Genomic DNA, 17,259 nt, shown 5'->3' on the forward strand with positions numbered 1-17,259 from the left:
AAAAAAGAAAACAGTAAGTCAAGGCAGCTAATTAGATCTTGAGATCTGACTGCTCCGTGGCATGATCTATACATATATTTTGAATCTTTATTTCCGATTTATACCAAATTACAAAAAGCATGCTTAAAAACTTCTAGAAAAACGGTCATTTGAGGTGAGCAGATTCAGTGTTGCTGGTATTGTAGGGTGCTCTATATAGCCCCTGCCCTTCCACCCAAACTTGGAAACCACCCAGAGTTCTCTCCTTTCTTTTTTTGTAGATGGATAGATAGATAGATAAATAGATATCAGGCCTCGAAAAAGTATAACAATGTTACTAGACTTGCAGGGCTAGTAACTTGAATAATCTACTCAACCTAACTGTAATGTACTTGACCCATACCTAGTCTCATTATGTCATCCTAGGCACCTTTTTCTTCCTTGTCGCAAATGAGAGCACCTTCCAATGAGATTTCAGCATTCCTGCTGTACAAAAAAACCTATTTGGTTGGATTTAATAGGCTAAATCTTTGCTCCACGCATACACAGACTCTAGCCCACATATAGGATGCACATGACCCTGACTCGCCTCTTAGTTCACTAATAATATTGCCATCGGGGCAGGGTCAGGAATGTTTTTCAGTTCATCTTTAAAAATGCCCTTTTTTAATGTATTTTTATTAATTTCACAGAATTAAAGGTCACATGCATTGTTCGGTCAACATTTCGGCAGGTTAAACAGTATATTAAAATCATTAGGAACAATAAACCAAGTGCAGTCAAGGTATTTCTAAAAGCTGCTCTCCCGTGCTTTGCCTTTCCATATCTACTGATGGGGAAACACACAGGTCACCTTGATATACATTCCATTTGCCCCATTTTCTGTCCCATTTCTTTGGACACCCTCGTGATTTGATAAAAACTCACTTTTAATAAATATTTTATTTAAGCATGAGGTGTTAGTGCACTTTCATTTACAGACAGCACATTTTCCATTGCAATGGCCAAACACTTTCCTACTAACATGCAATTTTACCTATAAAACTATATAGAGGATATACAATAATCTGTGGAAATTAGGTTTCAGCAAACATATTTATCATTTGCACATCGCCATGTAAAGTATTCTGATTTGTTTTCATCCTGTTAAAAAAAAATTTATGACACACAATTACAGAACAAGGGCTTACATAACTACTGAAATGTATTTTGAAATATTTGTACAGTTCACATTTTAGTTATCTAAATGGGTTGGAATAAAACATTGCATCCTACAGCCTTTTATTTCACGCTTTTTGTACAGCACGTTTGTCAGTCAGTTCACTTTAAAAAATCCTCGAACTTTGCAGTCAGAAAAAGAAAGGTAATTGTCGATGTAAACTGACAAAGTGATCACTAATCTGCAAGCGGAGGGAGGAAGCATTCACTGTGGAGGGAAGCTTTAGTGGACTCACCGTGAAAATGTAAGAACTGGAACTGGCTGTATTTTCGAATGTGCTGCCCGTGAGCCAACATTGTTGAGACACCACTGTGTCTCTGAATTGCCGATTACTTAATGGGCCTTCAAATCGGATATGGCATTCAGTACTGCAGCTTGTTGAAACATTGCACTTAATGGAGTAGTCAAAAAGAGGTTGTTTACCTTTAAGATCGAGGTGGTGTCGAGTCATTATTTCAGGCGAAGTGGATTTAGCAGTGCCCCAGATGTGATAACTCGCCGTGAAACCGGCACTGAAGAAAGCTGACAAGCGTCTGCCAAGACGTTTCACATCTCCAGGGGCTATTCGCAATGGAATTGGTAAAGAATAAAGCACCTTGCTGTCGGACCCATTCATATTTGTGAGTGGGTATTGGAATATATATATATATATATATATATATATATATATATATATATATATATATATATATATATATATATATATATATATATATATATATATATATATATATATATATATATATATATATATATATATATATATATATACTTATTCTAAAGACCACTTTACGCTTCACCTTTTCTCATTTAGGGACTATTTTGACCATCGGATTTATCAATAGTCATCAACTTGTGCCCCATGTCTTATATAGCAAAACATATCCATTAATGTGAGGAATAAAGACCTCTGGGATTAATCCTATAGAGAAAGGCAGTTTTAGTCTAGTTTCCTTTACCTCAGTCTTTGTTGTCTCTACATTACCACCTTCCATTAGCTTGTCCCTCCCAGATCCCAGTGCCTCATACTATTGCTGGCTCTGCTTTTACCAATAGATTCAACCATAATTTTGTCTATTTAAATATACATGAGGTTGCACTTAAATAGTCCATTTGATAATCTTTTTTCCGACCATCACCATTGATCCGTGTTTTCAGGTCGAATACATATTCAATAGATTATTGATACTAATTGGACATTGAAATATGAAAATGAAATAGGCAGTTGTCAGACTAAGTAATCAGGCACGGCTATTTGTTATTCTCAGAGTAAGATGTGGAGGATTCCATGCCTGTTAAGCATATGTGTGATTTGTATGTATCAATGAAAATGTACCTGAAAGTTATCTCTCCTTTGCAATAATACCCTTGCAATGCTGGGTATGTTTTCATAAGTAGGAGATGGAGAAGCACATCTCATTGCCATATTTCTGTTTTCCAGGACATTGCTACTCTTCGAGCATAGTGACCTTGTTGTCCTGACATTTCTCACTGTATTGTTCACCAATTCTGGAGGAGGACCATCAAAGGTATTTCCGTTCATCTCAAAAAGTGCAACTTGTAGATTGTTATGGTTTGTTCTACTTTACAAAAGATGGATATCATAGACTGTTTATAGCACAGTGTAGTTCATTTTTGTTTGTGGGTAATTGATGTAAGTAAACGCAGCGGGGACAGGGTTAATTTTCTAGGGGAATAGTCCCACTAAGGCCCCTGGGTTATTGATGTAATGTGCTCCATCTGTCAGAAAAATGGGTTGTTGTTGTAAACTGCCGACATTAATAGTGTGCCACCTTTAAGTGTGCCAGCAGGAAGCCTGTCCTAAGAAAAAGATAAGTATGTTATATGGGTGGTTTATGTTCTAAGACTTTCATTTTGAGGGGTCCTGTAATCTTTCATGCACGTACGCTTGCTGGAGTTAACATTACCAAGAATACCAGTAACTCCAAGGACATGGTTACTGTCTGATTACAAGTGAAAACCTGAAGGTCCTCTGAGAAGTTACTGGGGGGATCTGTCTTTTAGGGTAGATTTCCCCTATAATTCCTCATTGTTGGGGTGATCTATATTCAAATGGAAAATTCCATGCACTGCAACAGATGTTCACTAAAACAGCACCCCCTCCCATGGATATCTTTTTATATGTAAGGTTGCGACCGGGGTTTAAGGAATACACACATACCCGCAAGAACCACATGCACTGGCTCCGCTACAGGCCATATTGAGATGCAACTCAGCTTCACATATAGTGTCTACACTGTATCACAGTATATATGCCAAACAAGTCCCAGAACTAAGCAGTGCAAGGGAAAGATGTGCCGCGCATACAGGGCAGGAAATAACAGATCAACAATGGTCATTCTGTTGTGCACAAACGGGAAAAATATCCTCTAGTAGTTGTCTGCGAATCATACACTATAAGTTGTTACACTGCACCTACTTCAGTCCGGTCAAAATGTACAAGTATAGATTGCACGACAATGATAACTGTGAAAGATGTGGGGCGGAGATGGTAGATTTCCTGCATCTTGCCTGGAAGTGTGATCAGCTACACAACTATTCGACGGCGCGATTGTGCACCGAGACGTCCTCGGAAGTTCCACCGCGCACTTCAGGAGCCTTACTATAGGCTACCGCGCTTCGTAGCCGGGTTTTGAAATCAGCGACCCCGTAGGTACCTCTACCGGGTTCCGCATTCTTTGATTGTTCCCAACTACCGGCCCCTGGGTCACCGGCTGCGCGCTATCAACATTGGTCTTTTAGCCCCTTGCGCTTCCCGGGGACTTTAAACCGTGAGGCTCCCTGTAGGCATCACACGCCTAATCCCACAACCAGCCCTTCAGCAAACTACCTTGCGTCGTGGGTCAACACTTCCAGGCTACTTGGTGACTGCTATATTGCGAGGCACAACACGCATAACCCGACTTCCAGCCCACCTGGAACTATTATCCCCAACCCTCCCAGGCTCCACATCTGGTAGCTCGACCAACCTTGATTCTGCAATTGGTCCAATCCACCGTGCCTAGGCTGTCAAATTCAGGCAAGCACTGAATGTCCTGATGATGATCCACAATTTTTAACTGGATCGAAACGCCGTCGACAAAATATGTGGTCTAAACACTAGTTCACTATCATGTGCCTAAAATCATGTGTTTTCTACATATGTGAAGCAAATAGATTAAAAAATTACCTTTTTGCTCCTGTACTTTCTAAATGCCTGAAAATCCCTAGTCAACTGTACTGTGTATTGTATGTTTAGTACTGTGGATACAGGACTGTGTCCCACTGCTTTATTGTTGTTCTGTTTAATTTGACTTAATTAGTTATCGAATAAATTCTGAAGTCCGGCTGGACTTTGTGTTCATTATAGCGCATATTGTGGCCTATAATTATTGAAATTGTTATTCCTCCTTGTCAAGGACCGTTGTTCTTTACTCCATTGATACCCCAGGTCCTTGCTTACCTAGAGGGTTCCCTTGTTCTTTAGTAATAATACACAACTATTGGCGGCAGATATTCTTGGCATTAGAAATGATGACAGCACCTCCAATTCAACCTTCACCTTTGGTAGCTCTGCTGGACTTCACGGAGAACAAAGCCGTAGGCTATCAATGCTTTCTGTCACTTGCACTCTTATTAGCTAAACACAGGATAGCATGTAGATGGGGGCCGGGAAGGGCACCCAAGTTTAAAGATTGGTTCAGAGATGTGATATTTTGGCAGGACCTAACCCTCACATATGCTGAACTCCTTCCATTGACATCATGTCCCAGAGACATATGAGACCCCCCTTAAAGCGTGTCTCCTTGCGCACCCTATAGACACCACGGACACTACACAACTACATTAACCCGCACTAGATAAATGTGGACCTAGATCTACAATGAGGCAAAACAAGAACGTAATTGACTGGAGGATGTATTGTATAACTGATGCGTAATAATGTCTGGCTGTAGGCCTATGTATATCGGAGTGAAATGCATACTTTCATGCAGACGGTATCAGTGTATTTCTACCCAAGACATGTATGTATTGTATTGATTTTATGTTTCATCAAATCAATAAAAAAATTCAACTAGTTCAAGTTCAGTTGTACACCATGAATGCCTCATTCATACTTCGTTCTATGTCACTTTTGCTGCCCGACAACTGTGCTCCTTAACTCTGCATGTATTTTGTGGTATAGTTTTAATGTGTTATTCCACAATTACCTTTTCTTACTTCTCCTTTTTGCAGACTAGAGGAGCAGCCTTTTTCATCATTGCTGTAATTTGCTTATTGCTTTTTGATAATGATGACCTCATGGCTAAAATTGCGGAACACCGTATCCTTTTCTGTGGATGTTGGCAGTATTGAGAGCTCCACTGTACTTGCACTGTATTTTAATTTTGACTTCCTAATTTATGTCTTCAGTCACAAAGTATATGTGTTGGATGACTTCATTCAAGTTTTCAGTTGTCATTATTAACCTCATAATACTTAAAAAACTGAACAAATATAAATAGTTTTATTCACAAAATAAGGTGCTGGTGGGATTTGTTTGCTTTGTGTACGTAGGAGTGTGATATTAATTCCTGGCAGGTGTTTTTATCGCTGAGAAGAATAGGGAGAATAGCTAGACTGGTCGTGGCTAAAAGGTCCACGTAATGAATAAAAAATAATTCTAGCTATTGTAAGGGAAATTTTTAATTCTATTAAAGACACAGAGGCAAGGATTATGAGTTCTTTCTTTGCTTTATTAACACTGCAGCCACAAGGAACATTAACATCCCAATAAACAGTCTCTCCCATGAACACCAGGGACGGTAGAAAAAAAAACATCCAACATAGCAACAAGTCAGTATTCAGTTCATCGTCATATAGTCCCCTTGTCAATGTTTAATCCCCTCTTTCTTCATGCAACGATCATCATGTCACCTAAGTCTCCTACTCATTTTTAGAGGCGTCATTACCTGCAGAGACAAAGAGTGTATATGTAGCAGAACCACCAATTGCTGACATAGCACAATCACTTGGAAACGCCTCATAACTTATTGAGCAGGCATGGACATTTTACATTATATGCAGAAAGTTATTACTCCCCCGTAATGAAAAACAACTTATCAAGAAACCTGTGGTGGGATATTCTGGTCTCTGATCAGTAGGTGGGAATAATCTTCACCTCTGTGTCCTTAATCAAATTGAAAACCTTCCTTTACGATAGCTAGGAAATGTTGTATTCTGTGTCCTGACCAGAGGCGAGGATTATGCTAGTTCAAAATGTCCTCACCACCAATGAAGCCATGTCAATTACTGGCTTGAAATAGAAGGTTTCAAAGGTGGAATCGGAAGACCTACAGTATTAATAATATCTTCCAAACGGACACCCAGCCGAAATGCTTTAGAAGCCATTTAACCCCTCGCCGAATGTGCCCCAAAACGCCCACTTGACCCAATGGGTTATGTGTGGAGAAGAAACTGTCTAGAAAGGCTTTCTGAGGGGAATAAGGAGTTGTTCCTCCCCAGGGTGTCTTAGCTCATCTGTCACTGCCTTAATGCATCTAACAACACAAAGTTTTGGAGTAGCAGGAAAGGAGGGATAAGAAATTATCCTGGTGTGCATCTTTGTGTGTTTAGATATGTGAAAAGTAGCCTTGCCCAGTGTAAAAACCCTACATGATATATATCCAGAGCCTGGACATCCGGAACGCAACAGGAGTCTAAGCACAGGAGCATGTTCATCTTCCCAGAAATCTCTTTCCTTGAGGGATCTTATTACTTTGCCATGATAGAAAAAGATGAAGCGCTCTAATAACATCCCATAGGGACGAATATCTGGGTTCTGGGGAAACAGATAATCGAATACTCCTCACTAACTTCAGCACCAGAGGATGTTCTCCGACCTGGAGATCCACAATGAGATCATGACTGGCTGAAATCGCCAAATGAAAGGAATTTACTGACCTGTAAGCCATGATCTTCTTGCCATGTCCAATAGGAAATTCAACAGTGGGACAACGCTGGACCCACGGGATCCAGATCCTGTTGCATACATCAACTGGACCAGGCAGACTTGTATCGGCGTACTGTGGAATATGCCAAAGCCTTTGCAGGGAGAGCCTCAGCTTGATGTGAAGAGCCCAGAACTTGCCCTTGTCTCCGTTAATCTGCTTCACCATGAGCGAAAAGACTGGTCCACCACCAGTTTGTGAAGATAGCCCAAAGGATCTCTCAGGAGATCTGAATATAGGGGTAGAAGGATTGGAGAATCCCAAGAAAGTTCCATCAAAACTGAATACTATGATTTTCAAAGGCTATGATAATCGAGCGATCATAGAGATCGAGGGATACGCGTACCCCTGCTCCAGACTTCAATCTTTCAGAAATGCATCCGTCTCTGCCACCAGTGGATCAGGCCTCCAGCTGAAGAACCGGTCCAGTTGATGATCAAGACGAGATGCAAAAGGTCCAACATGAAAGGACCCCATCTACTGGCCAGTGGCTGTAAGATCCTGGGAATTGAGTTTCCACATGCTTGAATCCTGAAGATACCCGGAGTTTTAGTCCACTACTGTATTGGAGGAGCCTTTTTCTGTGGATGTTGGCAGTATTGAGAGCTCCACTGTGCTTGCACTGTATTTTAATTTTGACTTCCTAATTCATGTCTTCAGTCACAAAGTATATGTGTTGGATGACTTCATTCAAGTTTTCAGTTTTCATTATTAACCTCATAATACCAAAAAAAAACGGAACAAATATAAATAGTTTTATTCACAAAATAAGGTGCTGGTGGGATTTGTTTGCTTTGTGTATGTAGGAGTGTGATATTAATGCCTGGCAGGTGTTTTTATCGCTGAGAAGAATAGCCAGAATAGCTAGGATTGTTTAGCTCCTTTTATTTGTCCATGCCGACTGCCCAGATGCATCTAGTTGCAGAGCCACTGACAGTCTAGTGACTGTCTAGTTTATGTAGTCACAAAAGATGAAGGCCTGTCACTTCACCATGTTGAAACTGAAGGAAGGGCACTTTGATCATACATCCTTTGGGGATGGGGAGATCCATTATAGGAAAGTTCAAATAATACTTAATTGAGTGCTGGTCAGTAATCTGTATCTAGCAGTCATTCACTTTTTGCAATTTCTAAAACATGAAAGCAGACTCCCCTAAGAATGCCTTTCTCAGATGAATTATTAACATTATATAGTCACAGACCTCTTGAGTACGCTGTTAACTCTGTCTTTATCGAGTTGCCACAGTGGAAATACAAATTGCAGAGAGTTAGTGTCCAGAATCCAACTCTAAATTGAGTGACTTGCTGTTTAACTAACATCTAAGTTTATGTTCCTCAAATAATTTCCTGTACTTCTTCTGGTGTCAAAAGTTGTCTTTAAACTAAAGGAGTTCAAGGACATGTCCTCTCCCTTATTTGTGCTCGGGCCTTTTGCTCCTCTCGGAAAGAAAATCCTATGAGGTTCTTCTGCAGTCTGATCTTCATGACCAAAAATGAATAGCTGATTACATTACTCCCGCCTACCATCGTGCAACTTGGCAGGTTGGTTCTGGACTGCTTGCAGTGGGGCAGTCAGCATGGACAAATAAAAGGAGCTAAACAATCCTTCAAAAAATGCTCCTAAACATTCATGTGAAAATAATGCTGCCTATGTTGTTTCAGCAAGGTTGTACATCTGGGAATATATCAGGAAGAACCTGTTTTGCTGTAGCTTTTATCTCTATTTACATATGACCTTCAATATATTCTAGTTGAGCTTATTTACTGGTTCTCCTCAAGCATCTTATTTCAGCAGGCCAGACAGTAAGGGCTTAAAAAGGTGTCTATACTTTTTTTTTATTAGTGAAATGAAGAAGATACATCCAGTGACTGGATTACATAATAATCATGTGTATACATAACATGTACTTGCAACGTTTCTAAAATATATGACCAACATCGCTAAAGCACCTAGTTACAATAATTTTCTGAATATTGCATAATTTTTCAGCATCTCTGGCCACCAATACACGACATATGTCTATTATATGCTTTACTTTCCTATCTCTGTCCACCTGTACATTCTATTTGATCATTCATAATCATCTCAGTGTTATCTCCTGTAGTAACCCTTTACTATGCATGTTCCTGGTTATCTACAGCTTCACTCTACATTAAGCATAGCTTATGAGGCTGAGGCTTCTTCTCCCTCTGGCTCTCCCATTTTCTTCTCCACCAGATATGTTTGGTAATTTCCCCTTATATTTTTAGGTCTATCCATTGTGGGAGTAGTTCATTGTATGCCTCTGATTGTGTATTGCAAAATAGCATGTTGCTATGCCAAGCTTCCAGAATTGGAGTTGGGCCATAAGCCCATCTCATCGCCACCCGGCGTTTGCCAATAGCCAGTCAGTCAGTCAAATAACTTTATTTCGGCAATTACTGCCATAAAAGCACAAATAGTATGACATTTATAGGTTCAGCATTATAAAACAACACAATGATAATAAAAAATTTAAATGTGAATGCGATTTAACATTTGAACCCCAGACAATTAAAAAGTGGCAGTATGTAGAGGGTCCCACCCCCACAGGTAGATGTCACATGGGGGACATTAAACATGGGCAGGTATCTCTATCAGGGGTGTCATTATCAACATTTTAAACAATACCATCATATAGCACAAAATATAAATTAAACAACATTTTTTTAAAAGAGTTAAGACCCTTGAATAATACAATTTAAAGTCACAAAAGTTCATCTTAAATAGGACAAGACTCCCTAAATCCTCTCCTCTATCTTTTCAATAAGCATCTGCGTTTGCACCACATTGCAAATAAAAATTTGGAGATTGCAACAACAAAAACCGGGTGAGTGTCAAATTTAATATCCTAAATACCTCTCTATAGTTTCTTATACCCAGGTTTCTGCAAAGTTGTAGGACCCATTTCGATCTAGCAAAGCTATATGCAGGGCAGAAAAAGATCACATGAATCTCAGTTTCTTCCACTACAGTACACCCGGGACAAAGTTGTTTTGTAGCACCCGCCCAGTTATTAGTAAATGCATAGAGCGGGGGCGTCCCGTGTCTAAATTGTAGGAACAATTTCTTAGCTGCAAGGGGTTGGATAAAGTCCAAAACCAGCTCCAAACCATAATGCTGCTTTACATCCAGAAACCTGGAAGTCAGACTGGATGAATCTGCTGTCTGAAGAATACATGCCAGTCTATGTTCTTTCAAAGCAGATGTTAATGATTTTTTAGATGTAACGACATGTCTCCTCTGGTGCAAACCACAGGTCATTCCTCCCTATAGCACGAAATGCAACCCTAGGACAACCAAGGTAAGTTCCCCGCCCCCAAAATAGACATAACTGATTTTAATTCCTCCCTATAGTTTTCTAGCTCTGGCGTGCTCCATAGCCGTCGCCAGTAGAGGAGTGAGTGGAAAGCGATCAGGTCAGCTATAGGAACAATACCCAGGTCCATCCTCAAAAGAGTTAAGGGGGTGCTTTTTGGAAGGCCCAGGAGTTGTCTTAAGAAATTATTTTCGGTCACTGTCAAAGTGTTAGTTGGGCAGTGACCCCACAGTTCAGCAGCGTACGTAGAGGCCCCCCTTGCTTGAACCTTATAGATTTCAGCAGGGGGACCAATAACCTTTACGGCGCAGCTCCTATGAACTTTAAAGATCCCCCCAGTTGCCTGGAATAATTTTAAGTTAGCCTTAGTAATTTGTGGCCCCCACTCCATTTTATCATTTAGGGTAAGGTCCAGGTAATCAAAAACAGGCACCCTCTCAAAGGACCTGGGATCCATTTTAGGGTGTGGGCTGTTGGTAGAATCAGCATGGAAAACCATATACTTAGTTTTATGTATAGTTACCTCCAAATTCCTTTTTTTGCAAAACAGGCTAAATTCCTCTAGGACACGCTGCATCCCCATAGGTGTTTTAGATAGGAGCAGCGTGTCATCCGTAAACCTTAAGGCTGGTATTTTGCGGTTAGCAAGTCTTGGAGAATCAATGTCCTTAACGGCTAGAAGATCCTCAATTAGCCCATTTAAGAAGAGGGAAAAAAGGGTTGGTGCAAGCACACAACCCTGTCTCACTCCCTTCTCAACGGGGAAAGAAGCTGATAGTTCCCCGCTTTTTCCAAATCTTATTCTGGCAAAGGTAACTTTGTGGAGGCGTTTCAGCTGTTGACAAAGGTAAACTGGAGCTCCCATGTCGAACAATAAGCCCCACAACTGATATCGATCCACCATATCAAATGTGGATTTAAGGTCCAAGAATGTTAGATAGAGAGAGCCTCCCTCCAACGTTATAGTTTTCCAATAGATCAGTAATCTAAACAACTGATCTATAGTTGAGGTTTTGGACCTAAAGCCTGCTTGTAAGGGAGTAAGTATTTTATTGTCATCCATCCATATCTGCAATATTCCCAAAAGAACACAAGCAAAAATCTTTTGTGTTATATTAATTAGGCTGATCGGCCTATAGTTTGCCGATTCTAGAGGGGAATCTTTTTTATAAATGGGAATGATCTCGGCACCTGCCCATGTTGGAGAGGATGCCAAACCGTAGAGAATTGCATTAAAAAGGCTCTGCAGATATGGAGCCCATACTACCTGTTCAGTTCTGAACAGGTCTCCAGGAACCCTATCCAGTCCCGGTGCCTTATTAGGTAAAACTTTGGCCAGAGCCACAATTACCTCAGCCAGTGAGCAAGGAGTTATGTCGCCAAGGGGGACAGAAATATGATCGCTAACAGGTGGCCTCGTTTCATTGGTTCCAATTTGAGACTTAGAGTTTAAAAGTTTAAAATGGGCTTGCCAAACTTCCTCCCCGAGGTTTGACTCTATTGCAGACCTGCCCTCGGTTTTTCCTGTCTTCACCAGGTTCCAAAATCCTTGTGTATCTTTGTCATCTAGGGCTTTCTGAATAGCCTGCCATCTATCAATTTCCCATTCAGATTTTGCTGCTAAAATAGTTTTCTTAAAAAGCGCCCTTGCTTCCCTAGTACCTGCAGTATTGCCCACTCTGAGTTTGGTCAACAGAGCACTCTTTGCATCCCTGCATGTCCTGTTGTACCAAGGGTTTTTTCTCTACGTTCATTTCCTTTGCGAATTGTACTACTATAAAAAAACTCTGCCAGAGTTCCAACCATATCCAGGTGGTTTTTCCCCAGCACCTCTTTTGTGTCAGTGACGCTGCTGCTATCTAAGATGGTGCTTGCCTTTTCTAAGAAGGGGATAATAGATTTATACAAAGAAGCCATTGCTTCTGGGGATTGTACAAATGTTCCCCAACGGATTCTTCTGCCTCCATTGATTGCTATTAAGTTAGATGGTGGCGGGTTAGTTAAGGCCTGCCCTACTACCGGTTGGTATCTATCCAAAGTTACAACCAGGGGATTATGGTCACTTTCAACGCGTGTCTGGACCAGAAAATTCAGGATTCTGTGCCAGATTTCCACATTTACCAAGATATAATCAATTGTGGAGGCCTGTCCATTCCTTTCAAAGGTTAAATTCCCTGGGTTATCAGCAGACAGGCGACCATTACATGCCCTCAGTGAATAACTGAGGGTGAGTGAGGTCAGCTGTAGGACTAGGGGGGTCCAGCCTCTTATCGGGTAAAGGTTACACATAGGAATTCCCCAGGTTGAATCCTCATCACTCATAATAGAATGAGGTAAGCTGTTAAGAGGTTCGAAGTGGCAATTAAAATCCCCACCAATGATAATATAGATTTGCTCGGGCAACGTGGAAAGAAAAGAAGCCAAGCAATCTAATGTCTGCGAGGTCTGCCCATACCTCACAGGGCAAGAGTAAACATTAATAATAGCCACCTTAGGGAAATTACTAAGGGAGAGAACAATACATAAGATGTCAGGGGAGTGGGCTTCTATCATTTTAACTGTACAACCAAGGTGTATACCAACCCATATACTGAAACCCCCCGACAGTCTCCCCCTTGGCCCCTGAACAGCCACTTTGGAATATGTAACAAATCCAGCTCTATGCAAAGATTTTAATGCCAAGGTCTCTTGGAATAAGCAGATCTCATGGGTATCAATGAATTCACCCCATTCGGGGAGGCCCATTTTGGCATTTAATCCAGCTATATTCCAAGACAACATCCTTAGGCCATGTGGCATTTCTATTGTAGTACTCTGCACAGCTATGAGGGGCTCCCCTCTAACAGGAGCCATGAACGAGTTCACCTCCTCATAACCACCGGTGGTATCATAGGGGGCCTCAGTATGACTATCAACTCTTCCTATGTTGTTCTCTACTAATGCTAAGTCGTTACTTATCATCGGAAGCTGATTAGTAGCCACAGCTCCCTGTAACCTTTGAACTTTCATAGCCTGGGATACAAGAGTAGACTCCCCCCATTCAGGTGTTACAGGCATGGTCCCCACCCTTCCAAACAGGATACTTTCTGAAGCCTCCTGAATATCATCAACGGTTCCTTTAGAGATTTCTTCTATCGCCAATTCACTACTCAAGACCAATAACTGATCGTGGACCTTAGCTCCCTCACAAATAGGGGGTGAGCCTAACTGTTGAGCCGCAGATGATGAATATTGGCTGCTGGGGATTAGTCAATCTACCTGATCTAAGACACTAAATCTGTTACTCACGGGGAGGGCAACTGGTAGGAAGGTATCAGAGTTACGGCGTCTGTTATTTTCACTTCCTGCTTGAGCTCTCGGTTCCCATCTTTCCCATGAGTTACCCCTTCTCTCTAATAGAGGACAAGGAGGGTGAAAATAGCATAAAGGAAGGGTCTGTATTCCATTTGCCACACGCGACTGGCACCAATTACAAATATATTTAACCGCCCGTCTGTCTCTAAAATTAATCAAAATGCAATCACCCTCAATAAGTTTCTCTCTTTGTCCCACCCAACTTACTCTATGGGCAAATAAAATTTCACTGAACACCTGAGGTGGGAGTGGTCTATTTGTATTTAGCCAATGGGTACACTTATTTTTTAGATCACTATACGTCTCCTCTTTGCCTTGTTCCTACAAGGGAACCCCAGCCAATACAACACCATATGGAGATGATGCAGGTGGTAAATCTATGCGTGGCAGGCTGTGATTCACTACAGCAGTGCTGGAAAGGCATGTGCGGCGATGGCGAGCTTCATGTTTTCTCGGGGTTTTATGCACCCCCCCCTAGTGAACGTCTCCGATCTCGCATTCTCATCACTTCCTGCTCCACCGTGTGTCACATTGCCAAGATTGGTGGTGGTACCAGCCCCAGCATTCCCACTAGATGGTGCTAATATTATATTAGATAGTAATGAGGTAGGTGGTAGGATAGTGGAGATAGGTGGGTTACACATCACATTTGTTGTAGTTGCAGAAAACCCAGCGTTTCCCCCCAAAGACTTATTGATGAAACCAGAGTTGGATACAGCAAGTGATTCTAATTGCAAAAGTTTTTCCTCTATTAATAATAGTCTTTTGTGGATTGGTAAGAAAGATGATGTAAGTAGGGTTCCCATTTTAACCCAGAAACCATCTGCAGCATAAGGTGGATGAACACCAGCCACGTCCGAATTAGTAGCACCCATAAAAAAGAATAGATAACTGAGGCTCTGGTATAGATGGCATTACTGAAGTCTCCAGCTCACCAATCCTATTGGTTTTGGATATCTTTGCATTTTATTGCCTCTGGGGTACCCCACCCCGCTTTCTCTTTGTTGCTGGTTCTGGCACTTGGTCCGTGGCTTGAGATGTAGATGTACAAACAGACCTCGTTGAAACACTAGGAAGTATGCTATGCTACAAACGGTCTCATTTGTTGCTGGAACATCAAGCGAGGGACTAGAGGGCGGTTCCAATATTAGAGAAGGGTTCACTGGGTCCTGAGGGGACTGTCAACTTTCTCTGAGGTTCTCTTGACTAAGAAACTGAAGGCTGAACCCTGTTAAAGTGGGTAGTCCTGTGCATCAAGATCTGCTATGCACTGGCCAAGAAGTGGCTCCTAGAAGGTCTGAACGCCCATCCTACCAGGGCCAAGGCTGCTACTGCTGCATTAGCACGCAGAATACCTGTCCTTGGTTTCCGCCAGACTGTGACTTAGGTGTTGGTGCACATTTGCACAAAGTACTTTTCTTTTGATAACCAGGTCTGCCGGGAAGCACATTTCACTTCTGCAGTTCTGCAGGACATTTGGTCTGAGTCCCCTACATAGACCAACCTCCTTTGGCAGGTACTGTTTGGTCTCTTTTCTAAGGTGAGGCATCTGCGGTTAGCGCTACCTTCCCATTCTGTGAAGTGGCCTCTAACCAAGTCTAAATTTAGGAATCGGCACACCCATATCAACACACTTGTACCAACAATTGCTTCTCAATCCCCCTTTGAAGGTGCAGAAAGCAACAAACTGCCATCAGCGCACAGTGTAGCTCTTATATGCAGCTCCACTCTGCTACTTCCAAGGGTGTAAAGAGCCATTGCAGAGCTGCACAGCCTCACCAGCGACACTCAGGAGCATTGGTGACGCTGCATCACCAACGACACTCGGAAGCATTGGTGAAAAAGGTTCTGTACCCAGTCTGGCGCTTGGGGAGTATTCTAAGAAAAGCAATCTTCAGTTAGACGTATCTTCCAGAAGAACGTTACCAAAGGTGAATAACTTGTTCTTTTTCTAATTTTTGGAAAAGTGTTAATGAGTAGAGATGTTTATAAATTGAATGGAAAACTCCTTATAAAGGGCCATGACTACAAGGAAGGCATTCTCTTTTCTTCATTTAAGGTCTTCTTTCTGGTACTTTAGCCTAACTGACCGGTTCAATGAAGGATTCAGATTAGTTTCAAAATGGCCTGATAGGGTGACCAGAACATTATTTACCAAATTGACATTTTCTCCTGGTTAGGTTTATCTCTGCCCAGACGAGTTTAGCCAGAGATCCTGCCGGGGCACTCTGCAGTCGATAACAGCACTTCATGAATGCCCTTTGCCTGGCTAGTGATTGTTTTGCCAAGGCAAATTCCAGTCTTACTTGGGCGGTAAAGACTAACTTCGGAATCTGGAATGCTTGTTTAGATGTTTGCATTGCAAGCTTCTCCAACAGGTCCGCGTCTTCACCCAGCATTATTTCACTTCGATATGATAAAGATGAAACAATTTTTGATTTGATCACTGTTTTCCATGCTTTTAGATTATGGCCCCTCAGACCTTTCGTTAGGTTTGCAAAGGCGAAGTTTAAGGTTTCAGTTTTTGCAATGATAGCTCTTTTTGTGTAGCAAAGGAATTTTGTGAGCCAAGTTTAAACCTTGTATAAATATATGTTGTAACGGTGCATGCAACACCACTTCTGCCAGGGAGGTTGAGAAATCCTAAATGAACAAATTAAACAACAGTGGTGCCAATACCATCCCTGTTTCAATCCAAGGGAGGTGTTAACCTTTGTGGATAAATGGCATACGTCTCCCATCTTGATCTTTACCCAGGTTTTAGTGTAGATCAGCTGGATGGTCCTATAAAGGTTTTGTGGAATTCCCAAGCGTAATAGTTTATTCCCTAGCAGGCCTCGAGGGATGCCATTGAAGACCTCATTGAAGTCCACAAAATGCATGAATAGTGGCGTCTCAGTTTCACATACTCTTTTCATTATGAGCCCCACAGCCATCAAGTTAGTGGTGGTTCCATGCTTTTTGTTGAACCCTGTTTGGTTCATTGGCAGCCTTTTTGCCTCAGTCGCCTACTCCTGTGAATCTTGGAGTACTACTGTTAATATTTGAGGTCCACATTGAACAGCGATATCGACCTGTAACTGCTAGGGGATGCAGCTACTCCACCCTTGAAGATGGGGTGGATCACTGAGCCTTTCCAGCTTTCCAGAATGCTTCCCACCATCAGTATTCGCTAGAACTTCGAGTTCAGGAAACCATCCCAGGTTGTAGCGTCGTGCTTTTGGAGTGCAGTCTGTATGCTGTTGGGTGAGGTGCGCAGTTGGAGCACGAGTTTGCAATTATTTTGACCAAGGACTACCGGTGGAGCTACCCCGATAGCTATAGGGGAGATGGGCTGTGGATTCCCTTCTCGGCCGTTCACCTACCCAGCCGGACATTA

General features: G+C 41.8%; 1 protein-coding gene across 1 annotated transcript in view; it reads left to right on the forward strand.

Annotated features, from left to right (window-relative positions):
* SLC30A5 (solute carrier family 30 member 5) overlaps positions 1 to 17,259 on the forward strand; it is a 238,017-nt gene that overhangs the window by 78,003 nt on the left and 142,755 nt on the right. Inside the window, exons 5-6 of the mRNA XM_086960714.1 lie at positions 2,640 to 2,727; positions 5,435 to 5,522. Of these exons, the coding sequence (XP_086816840.1) occupies positions 2,640 to 2,727; positions 5,435 to 5,522 (176 nt within the window). The remainder of the gene's footprint in view (positions 1 to 2,639; positions 2,728 to 5,434; positions 5,523 to 17,259) is intronic.

This window comes from Lissotriton vulgaris, chromosome 3_1, assembly GCF_964263255.1.
Source record: "Lissotriton vulgaris chromosome 3_1, aLisVul1.2, whole genome shotgun sequence".
Classification (NCBI taxonomy): Eukaryota; Metazoa; Chordata; class Amphibia; order Caudata; family Salamandridae; genus Lissotriton; species Lissotriton vulgaris.